This window comes from Primulina eburnea, chromosome 15, assembly GCF_022965805.1.
Source record: "Primulina eburnea isolate SZY01 chromosome 15, ASM2296580v1, whole genome shotgun sequence".
Taxonomy (NCBI): domain Eukaryota; kingdom Viridiplantae; phylum Streptophyta; class Magnoliopsida; order Lamiales; family Gesneriaceae; genus Primulina; species Primulina eburnea.
Window position 1 is genome coordinate 26,888,206 of NC_133115.1, and position 11,938 is coordinate 26,900,143.

At 34.0% G+C, this 11,938-nt stretch overlaps 1 protein-coding gene across 1 annotated transcript; it reads right to left on the reverse strand.

The window, feature by feature from the left end:
- Window positions 1-665: 665 nt before the first annotated feature.
- On the reverse strand, window positions 666-1,112 carry LOC140815594 (secreted RxLR effector protein 161-like). Its single transcript, XM_073174671.1, has one exon. The coding sequence runs from the start codon at window positions 1,110-1,112 to the stop codon at window positions 666-668; it is 447 nt and encodes a 148-aa protein (XP_073030772.1).
- Between the last annotated feature and the right edge of the window lie 10,826 nt (window positions 1,113-11,938).

The following is an 11,938-nucleotide window of genomic DNA, read 5'->3' on the forward strand; positions in this document are numbered from 1 at the left end:
ATATAATAAAATACACTTTTTTTACATTACGTTTTTCAAGTTTTTAACGAACAATGTCATTGTGAATTTTTTTCATATTGACTGTGTGTAAATAAAAATTATTATTATTATTCTCCCACTTGACACATATATCTCATTTACCAGACGATATGTCATATAAAAACGATTATTATCTTCCATGTATCACAATGTATTATATCTCTCAAATAACTTAATGAATAAACCATATGTTTATTCGAGATCCAACTTTATCGATATTTCTCAAATTAATGAATGTGTGCACTATAAATATGAGAAAATATCACATCACAGTTTCATTAACTTTCTTCTTACAACAAAATTACATAAAGGAACCAAGTTCCATTTTTCTGTATGATCCTTGAATTTCAATGGTGGCATGCCTTTAGTCAAAGGATCCGCAATCATCAATTCAGTGCATGTTCAATAAGTAACTTCTTATCTTTAACATAGTTCTCGTATGGCTAAATACTTAATGTCGATGTGCATGCTTCGACTACCACTTTTGTTATTTTTAGCCATAAAAACCGTAGATGAATTCACAATATATTCTTAATGGGCTAGATATAGAATCCATTATTCTAAGCCTCGAAATGAAACTCTTCAACCATACACCATGTAAGGTTGCCTCAAAACAAGCTACGAACTCAGCTTCCATAGTGGAAGTAGCAGTCAGCCTGCTTTGCACTCCTCCAAGATACAGCTCCACCAGCTAGCATAAAAATATATCCTGAAGTGGATTTTCGTGAATCAATGCAGCCAGCATAGTATGAATGAGAGTAGCCAATTACTTCCAAATTCTCAGTTCGTTTGAACATAAGAATATAATCTTTGGTTCCTTCAAGGTACCTCATCACTTTCTTTACAACTTTCCAATGTCCTAAACATGGATTACTCTGATATCTTCCCAACATCCCAACAACAAATGCAATGTCAGGTCTAGTGTAAACCTGAGCATACATCAAGCTTCCGACAGCAGAAGCATAAGGAATGTTTTTCATTTGTTCCCGCTCTAGATCATTCTTTGGGTATTGGCTTAAATTGAACTTATCTTCTTTCATAATGAGAGCTATACTTGGTGAAAAATCTTTCATTTGAAATCTCTCTAAAACTTTGTTGATATAATTTCTTGTGACAGACCTAGAATATCTCTAATTCGGTCTCTATGTATCTTAATGCCAATGACATAAGATGCATCGCCCATACCATTCATATCAAAGTTTTTAGAAAGAAATTGTTTCACCTCATGTAAAAAAACCCTTGTCATTGGTTGCAAGTAATATATCATCTACATATAGAATAAGGAAACAAATCTTACTCCCACTGGCCTTCTGGTATATACATTGATCCATGATGTTCTCTACGAATTCGAATGAAGAGATAACATCATGATATTTCAAATACCATTGATGAGAAACTTGTTTCAATCCATATATAGATTTCTTAAGCTTACATACCAAATGTTCACCATTACTAGAGAAGAATCCTTCAGTTGTTTCGTATAAACCTCTTCTTCTAATTCTTCACTGAGAAATGTCGTTTTCACATGCATTTGTTGTAAATCTAAATCAAAATGTGCAACTAATGCTAGAATGATACGAAAAAAATCTTTCTTAGATACAGGAGAAAAAGTCTCCTTATAGCCGATTCCTTTCTGCTGAGTGAATCCTTTAGCTACGATTCTTGTTTTATATCTTTCAATGTTGCCTAATGAGTCTTTCTTTGTTTTGAAGATCCATTTACATCCAACGGATTTTACACCGTCGAGCAACTGAACAAGATCTCAAACTCCATTAAATGCCATAGAATTCAACTCTTCTTTCATATCATTAAACCATAATTTTGATTCATCACAACTCATAGCTTGTAACAATGTTTCAGGATCATTTTCCGCTCTGATGGTAAGGTCTGATTCTTGTAATTACACAACATAATCATTTGATATAGCTGATCTTTTTATTCTATTATATCTCCTTAGGTTGTTTGGTTGATCAACAAGTTCTTGTTGTTCTTCATAACAACTTGATCTACAGGATTTTCATCAGCGATTTGTGGAACTTCAGTAATCAGTTGTCTAACACCCGTTTGGTCTTTAGGGGTGTGAATAACGATAAATCTATCTTTTGAATATGAGGGTTGTGAATTAATGTGATTTTTCTCAAAAACTATGTCTTCTGAATAATCACTCCCACTAATCAAATCATTCTCAAGAAATTTTTCATTTCTTGATTCCACAATTCTAGTGTTGTGAGATGGACAATATTTGTACCCTTTGGATTTTTTGGCATACCCGATAAAATATCCACTTATAGTTCTTGCGTTCAGTTTCTTTTCATGTGGGTTGTAAACTCTTATTTCTGAAGGACAACCCCAAATGCGTACATGTTGCAAACTCGGTTTCCAACTTTTAAATAATTCAAATGACTTCTTTGGGACAGTCTTAGTTGGAACTCGGCTTAATATATACACAAATGTCTTAAGAGCTTCATTCCACAAGGATTTAGGAAGTTTGGAGCTACTAAACATGCTCCTTACCATGTCCAAAAATGTTCGGTTTCTCCTTTCAGCTACGCCATTTTGGTCCAAAGAACCAGGCATAGTATATCGGGAAACAATCTCATGTTCCTGGAGAAACTTCACAAACGGTGCTTGTCCATTCTCAGTGTATTTACCGTAATATTCTCCACCTCTATCGGTTCTCACGATCTTAATTTGTTTATCACATTGTTTCTCCACTTCAGCCTTAAAAACCTTAAAGGCTTCAAGTGCTTCGTTTTTATTATGAAGCATGTAGATATACATGTATCGTGAATAATCATCAATGAAGGAGATGAAGTATTTCGGACTTTGCATGTCCATATCTGGACAACAAGTATCTGAATGTATGATTTCTAATATTTATGTACTCTTCTTGGCATTTTTTTAGACTTATTGTTCTTCTTTCCTTTAATGTAGTCCACACAAGACTCAAAATCATTAAAATCTAAAGTATTGAGTATTCCATCATTTACTAATCTTTTAATTCTCTCTATGGAGATGTGTCCCAATTTCCGATGTCATAGTAAAGAGGAATCTTCATTTATAACACATCTTTTAATACATCCTTGAATATGCATAGTGGTGTTATTATTTTGTAGAGAAAAGACCATCAATCATTGTACTATTTCCAATAAGATTTGATTTATAAACAAATTTATTGATTTATCCAAAAACTGAAAGGAACAACCAAGAGGTACAAGTTTTGAAACTGAAATTAAATTCCTAGAAAACTAAGAACATAAAATGTATTTTCAATTTTAAATAAAACAACTATCCAATATAAGGCAACAAGTCCCAATAACCTCCACATGCGAAGACATCTTGTTTCCTGAATAAATGTTATGCTCATTTCCTTGAGGTTTCCTTAGGCTTTGCATACCCTGCAAGGTATTTGTAACTTGGATTTTAGAACCAGAATCAATCCACCATGTGTTATAAATCATATCAATCATATTAGATTCATAACAGACAAATGAAATTGGAATACCTTTCTTTTCAAGACAATCCTTGAATTGATTGCAATCCTTCTTCATGTGTCCCGTCTTTTTACAGAAGAAACACTTGGATTTTTTTCTTGATGTCAGGTTGAGGTGGAATTATTCCTTCCCTTTTTCCCTTGAATTTGGCTTGCTTTTTATATTTTCCTTGTGTAGTCATAAATACATTATCACTTGTTTCCATCAACAACCTTCTTTCCTCTTGAACACACATGGCCGTTAATTCATTGATTGATCAATTATGCTTATGTGTGTTGTAGGAAATTTTGAAGGGTCCATATTATTGCGGAAGAGTGCATAAAATGTAGTGCACGAGAATAGTTTCAGACATTTCCACTTCAAGTGTTTTTAGTCGAGCCACAATGTCCCACATTTTCATGATGTGCTCTCGCACATTCTTCACACTGGTGAGCCTTAATGAAGAGAATTCCATAATTAAGGTGCTTGCAAGTGCCTTATATGAAGACCGGAACTGTTCATCAATAGCCTTCAGTAATTCTTTGACATTATATGCTGATCAACATAACCACGCATACCAGCAGAGATTTTGGTTTTTATGAACATTACGCAGAGTCGATTAGATCGCTCCCATTTTTCATAAAGATCAACATCATCTGTGTCACGCCCCGGGACCGCGGCGTCGGTGACATCCGGCATTGTTAATAAAATAACAATAAGCCTCGTAGCAAATAGCCAAATACCAGTCTATTTCATAAATTTTCCATTGTCTTTACAAATGAAGAAAAATACAGAGGTTGCAGAAGCGAAAAATACAAACATTACTAAGAAAGACAAAGGAACACTAATGGGCTTGAACATCCAGAACTTGAATTCCTTCCTTCTAATTCTTTACCAGCCCCAGAACTGCTCCTACTCCTTATGTTCTACATGTTCTTCATTCTCATCTGGAGATGGACATAAGGGAGGTGAGCGTTTTGGGAAACACTCCGCAAGCGGGGCCGATCGAATACCAGAAAACATTTGATACATAATAATTTTAAAACATTATTTTTTTACGTAGCATAGTATATCAAAGTTGAAGGAACAAAATTCAAACATTGAATAAATCAGAGCTTCATAGTTCGATGAACAAAAATCAGACTTAGGACAAATCAGAACTTCGAATCAGAACATTTCATAACAGAACTTATCAGACAAACAGATTATAATGATAATGAGCTATCCTTGATCTTGGGCTCCCTCTGGGGTCTTCTCTTGTAAATGGGCTCCCTCTGGGGCCTTTCCCGCATCCAGGATCCCTCTGGGTCTTCTCTCATAGACAGGATCCCTCTGGGGCCTTTTCCCTCACAGTCTTTCCCTATGCATCATTAGCAGATTATACTTATAACTTATCATTCAGAGACGGATTGGTTCGAACAGAGCGACACCAATACAGAACGAAGCAGAGGGTATGAACGAAACAACAGACGGAACGAAACGATTTTGAAGCAACTTAGAATTTCGAAATCATCACTAATACACAACATGCAGTAGACGATCAAATTTTAAAACATACATACTCTTAAAACATATAAACCCACTTACTTGAAAGATTGTTCCAAAACTCTTGGAATGAACAAGTTGGAGCTTGACACTGAAAAACCAATCACTTTGCAAAAATATTTGCGCCTAATTGAACCGTTGGATCGATCTGAATTTTGGATATGTTGCTCCAAACACGTGTAGGTACATTCTGAACGGTGGAGATCGGATTTGGTCGTGTGAAACAATTAGCAAAACTTTCTGAAATTGGGCAGAATTTTTGGTAATCGAAAATTACAACTTTTGGAGAGAATTTTTGATGTTGTTTTGGTGTGATTTCACTCATTCATTTTCCACTATTTATAGACATCAATGTGACTTTAGGTCTTCCTCCTCCATACCAAAGGTTGCATGATTTATGACATTAATCACCAATGTGACTCTTGGAATTCCCCCTCCATACCAAAGGTTGCGTGATTTATGGACCAATGTGACTTTAGGCCTTCCCCCTCCATACCAAAAGTTGCATGTAATTTTATTCTCCTCCATGACATAATCCATCTTCAATGCAAAACTAAAATCAACTTGGTACTTTGTCTCTTTGTAATGCAAAATTTTGGTTCTTCACAATCTGGAATGTTGTTTTCAGTAATAACATATGATTCGTCTTTCCATATAGCATAATCGATATCCATCAACTCTAATTGAAGAAGAATTATTTCTTTCCATATTTTATATTATCGCCCTTCAGTTCGGGAATGTCACATTTCATATCAGAAAAACTCACAGGTTGCCTAACTACATAAAATATAATACACTTATCATTTTTAAACTTTTGAGGTAATATCATGTTTTACCAATATAAATCATGTTTTAAAAATCTATTGACATAAAATTTGCATGTGGGGTAAAATTTTAATTCAAGAAAATTTTTCTGGAACTTTGTGATAAAACTATCAAAATATATTTTTCTTTAACTCATGTGAGTAAATTAAGAAAAATATAATTTTGATATTTTAACTTAATTAGTTATATAAATATAACAAAAATCTACGTTGGTAAAATTTATTATGTTTATATTATTAATTACAATTGATATACATTATGTGATTCAAATCCACTTAATGTATAATTTTTCATAATTAAATATGTTGTCGCTATTCCTCAATCATTTAAAATTATACAGTGTACTGAACAAAATTTTGGCTTTACTTAATGCTTTATGTAATAATTATCTAGTAACGCAATCAACACTTTCCAAGAGTGCTCCCAGGAAAGAGAGGTAGTGCTAAGGCCCTTTAAATATATAACTCCTAGTCAGAGCAACATTCCTCAGGGAGACCTGTGGCAACATTGTAAATTGTTTATTCAACCCCCTGCTAAACACTTTTTCACTCACAACCGATCCTAACACTTCACGTGACTTTTTAAATTCTAAAATTTGTCAAAATTATTGGCATTTATAAAATAATCAGGGTGTTTAATTCACAATACTTATTGTTATTTATTTGATGACTTATTTGGCGTTCATGAAACAACAAAAGGATACCTAAATTGCTACATAAAGTACCTAATTTTTGTCAGGTGATATTTAATGTGGCATTTTAAATACTAACATGCGTCAAATTATTTTGTCATTTATAAAATTAATGATTTATAAAGTACTCATCAATATTAATTTACAATACTTTTTTATATTCATTGAATGACTTATTTGACAATCATGAAATAACAAGATGATATCTTATTAGTATTAGTCCATAATAAATATTGGTAATAATTGATTATACTTATCAGTATTATTTCATTATACTTATGAGTGTTCATTTATAATAATCATTAATATTCATTAAATAACAATAGAATACTTTATTTGATATCATCCTTAATCCTTATTAGTATTCATCTGTAATACTTATTAGTAATTATTTATTATACTTATTGTTAATAAATTATTATTACCCAAGAAGTTTTGGTGATCGACAAAATCAAAACAACACCTGACTGTTTCAGGAAACAGCTGCGATGTTTATGTATAACAGGTACCTGTGAGAAACCAAAATTTTGGGAGGGAAATTTTTAAATATAGACATGTATAAGAATTTACTTTCAAGTTATGGTATTAATGTAAAAATAATAAATTCAAAAATATTAAATAATACACGGTATCGGAAATTCCAAGCCAATAAATACATGGAATTCGAAATACAGTACAAGATACACGATAAATTAATGCTGGATATCCACCTAATAGGAAGAAAATATTACATACAAGAAAGTTTTTTGCAACAAGGAAACATCTCAATTTTTATGAAAGGAGTATCTCGAAATTTATGGAAAGAGCATATCCAAATTATGGAAGGATATCAATCGAATTATGGTAAGATTTTTACCACCCCTCTATAAACAATAGAAGATTTCATTCAAAATTTACACATCAATTTTCGAGTTTTCTCTCCATTTTTTCGAAATTTCCTCTCCAAAATTCTGCTGCAGCCATCAAAGATCTGTCCAAATTCAGAAAATTATTTCTATAGTCCAAATGCTCTGAATCTGATCTCAACCATTTAGAATATGCTTTCATATGTTTTAAATAACATACCCAAATTGCAGCAAAATCCAACGGTTAATGTTTTGTTTATAACTTTCGCAAAACAACTGCTCAGATTTTAGACGGGAACAACATACCTATGATTTTTCGTCCATACGAAAGTTAAAATAACTTCCAAACTCGATCTCCACCATCCATAATTTATTTGACATACTTGTGAACGTACTGTAAACATTTGAGCCTCATCCAACGGTTCAATAAGGCGTAAGGAATTTTATAAGGCGGCTGATTTTTCGGTAGATGTGTTGCTGCGTTTTCGAAGTATCGTTTGCATGATTATTCTATGGTTTCCGATTTCTTCACGTTTTATTCCAGTCTAAGGTAAATGGGCTTGTTTTAAAATATTTTGTATATAAATTATTTCGTTTTTGAAAGTTTTGGTCGAGCACCGTTAATCTGTTTCTACCACTTCTTGATATGATTATTGTATTTTTTATGTTTTAGGCACTGTGAGGATTCAACTGCTTGAACTTAAATTGCTTGAACGGAACTTCAACCGTTTAAAGAGTTTAGACCGCCAATCAGCTCAACCGTTTAAAGTAAAAGAATTTCAATATTCTCAACTGGTTGTTCGAAGAACCTTATGTTAAAGTCATTAAAGAGCCAATTAATGCTCACTTAATAAAAAACATTCTCTGAAAAGTTCAGATCATTCAAAGGGCTTTGCACCACTACAAGTCAACCATGTTATGCACAAGTCTCAATATTGATAAGAATTTAAGTCACTATCCCAGAAGAGAAAGATAACCTTTTGTCCTACAAGTTCTGATGGTAAAAAACAGTTGCCATAAAATATTACCCAGCAGTAACTCTTCAAGGAACAGATTCAAAGTTGTGCTAGCAAAGACAACATTAATGAAGTTACAGCTGATAGTGACACATCATTCCAATATTACAGGTTTACGTTACTCTTATTTTTCTGACCGTTGGAATGATGACCTATATAAAAAGAAGCTGGAAGTATGCAAGCAGGGACAGACACGATAACAACGAAATACAAAATCATCAAGCTTTCAACAGCGTGAATCATTTCAAGTCTTCATATTTAGAGAAACTGAGCGCAATCAAAGATCATATACCTAAATCGCTCATTCAAGCACGCACTCAACAAAAATATATCTGATATTTCAAGGATCATACTTGTGCTACTAAAACAAGATTGTTTGTATGCATCAATAACCTTTTGGTTATCTGATTTATAGAAGTATCTGGTGAACCAAGGGTTCTTAAAATCCAGAAGTGTAAAGTGACCACTAAGAGTTCCAAAACAGGCAATGTGATAAGTCCTGATTGGAGTGGGCTGTTTCAAAGAGTTTTGTTAAACCAAAGTCTTTTAGTGGAATCCTTCCTACAGAGGAGAGGAAAAAGGGGTGACGTAGGAGTTTCATCTCCGAACATCCATAAAAATCTCGTGTCATTACTTTTCAAAAACCTTTACATTTCGAATTACTTCTTGTTGTTTAGTTTGTTAACTGGTTGAAAATATCATGAGAAATATTGAACCGTCTTCTGCATTTTTTTTGTGGTTCATATTTATAAACATTTGAGATAAAAACTTTCAACCGCCTAAAAACGGTTGAAAACAAATTTTAAAAGCAAATAGTTTAAAGAGTTAATTCACTCCCCCTCTAAACTCTTTTCCGATCAAGTGGTATCACAGCGGGGTTTTCTCAAACATCGATATCTACAACTTATACATGGCATCTTTCAAAAAAATTTCTATGTTTTCTAAAGAAGATTATGATTACTGGAAGATTCGTATGCAGGCGCATTTAGCAGCACAGGATGATAACATGTATGTCATCACCGACAGGCCTATGAAGATTTTGAAAGTTAATACAGCTGCGATTACAACTGAAGGTGCTCCCCAAATGGTGGAAAAGCATCGATCCGAATGGACAGCTGAGGACAAAAATAAGGCAAATCTTGAAAACGTCGCAAAAGATATTCTTTATAAAACTCTGGACAAGAACATGTTTGCCAAAATCAAAACTTTCTCCAAAGCAAAGGAGATATGGGAAAAACTCACACAACTATGTGAGGGCAACGATCAGACCAAAGAAAACAAATTGACAGTTGCTATCCAAAAATTTTACAATGCTAATATGAAGCCAGAAGAAGCTCTCACTGAGTTTGATGAAGTGCTATTATCATCGAACTGACCCCACTAGGAAAAGAATACTCTAACCGTGAAATTGCCTTTAAGGTAATGGGAGCTCTTCCCAGAGAATGGGATGTAAAGACAATAGCGATGCGAGAATCAAAAGATTTGAAAAAGCTGGAGCTCCACGATCTCTTTGCCGATCTTAAAGCATACGAGTTTGAGCTTGGTATACGAATTGAAGAAGAACCATCCACTTCTCAAAAAAAAGCTCTAGGAGCTACCGCAGTGAATCTTTTAATCGAAGAGTCCACAAGTAAGAAATCGGCTGAGCAACTGAGCAATAAAGCCATGTCCCTATTTGTAAGGAAGTTTAGTAAGTTTATGCATATAAATAAATCTCATATGACTAAACCCTATTTCACAAAGGACCATACAGATGATGGTCAAAATTTTTTAACTGTGGAAAGCAGGGACATATTATTGCAGAATGTAATCGACCGAAGAAAGATGAAAAGAAACTAGTTGATAGGAGAAGATCCCAAGATGATAAAAAGTTCAGCAAAAAGAAAAAGCAACGAGTTTTGAATGCAGAAGAAGATAAAGGCAAGTGGGACGATTCAGATTCAGAAGGGTCCATCTCCGAGGCATCCACTAGTGAAAGCGATGATGAGACAGTAAAATGTCTCATGGCTAATAAAGATTCAGAATCCACTGATGAAATGGTATTTGACTTCGACTCTATTGAATTCACACGAGAAGACTTTGTCATAGCCTTACACGACATGGTAAATGAGTTTAAAGGACTATCGCAGCAATTCAATGAAGCCAAAACAGAAAAACAGGATTTGAAAAACAAGTTAACTCTCTCAAACTGCTCATAGCAAAAAGAGGTTGACGGTTTAAAAGTTAAGTTAAGTCTGCTAGTAGCTGATAATGATGACCTGCGTAAATTGTTTCATGCCACGTTAAAAGAAAATAAACAGTTGATAAACATAGTCAACACATGGAACAAATCATCTGCATCTCTTGAAAGGATGCATGAGATGCAAAAACCAGCCGGAGACAGAACCGGGCTAGGTTACAACATCAATGAGTGCAGCACCTCTGAAGAAAAAACTCAACTGCTGCTAGAGAAAGACAGTTTAAGATCAATTAAATTTGTCAGATCTAGTACAGTTTATGAACATAACGAGCCTGAAGTCCAAAGCAATCAGAACGTAAGACTTGAGAACAATGGAAGGCGATGGGGTATAGGATACGTTAAAATTGAGAATGCTTATTCCAACCGATCGTGGCTTAGACGCATCCCAAATTCAACCGCTCATAACGGTTCAAATTTGCTCCGCAGAAAGCCAAGTTCAACTGGACATCATTAAAAAATAATACCTAACCAATATCAAAATAGCCGACCGGTTCAAAAGAGGTACATATTGATTGATAATGACAAGCGGCCAAGAAATTTGCACATGCCAGCAGATTATGCACCGAACCACATCCATCTTGGGACACACCAAGGAAAATCTCTCATGATAATCCAATTGTGGAGCCCTAAGGGTCTAATCGGTTTGGGACCCAAACAGAAAAGGGTACCAAGTTCCTACCTTAAATGATTTCAGGTACTGAAAAAGAAGAATTTGGAAGAATCTATATGGTTTCCGGACAGCAGTTGCTCCAGACATATGACAGGAAACAAAAATTTCCCACAAAATTTGTAAATTATAAAGGACCAAAGATCAACTTTGGTGACAGCTCTAAAGATAAAACCGTGGGTAAGTGTAGGATTATCGATGGTAAAATTATTATTAAAGATCTGCTGCTAGTTGAAAATTTGTGTTATAACCTGATCAGTATAAGCCAATTATGTGACAACGGTTATACCGTAGAGTTTCACAAACACACATTCGCTGTTAAAATTGCAGTAGGCAATATTGTATTGATTGAGAATAGAGAGCAGAATACATATAAGGTAAAGTGGAATGATGACAATTTGAATGCACCTACTTTTTTCATTGCATTAAATGGTAATAAGAATTGGCTTTGGCATAAACGACTTAGTCATCTTAATTTCAAATCCATTGCCATTCTTAGCAAGCTTAAATTGTAACTGGTTTACCTAACATTGATTTTGAAAAAGATAGAATCTGCAATGCTTGTAAACTAGGTAAACAAGTTCACTCAACTTTCAAG

What these genes read in the sequence shown, in the direction of transcription:
- LOC140815594 (XM_073174671.1), bottom strand. Translation starts at nt 1,112, where the DNA reads ATGAAAGATTTTTCACCAAGTATAGCTCTCATTATGAAAGAAGATAAG.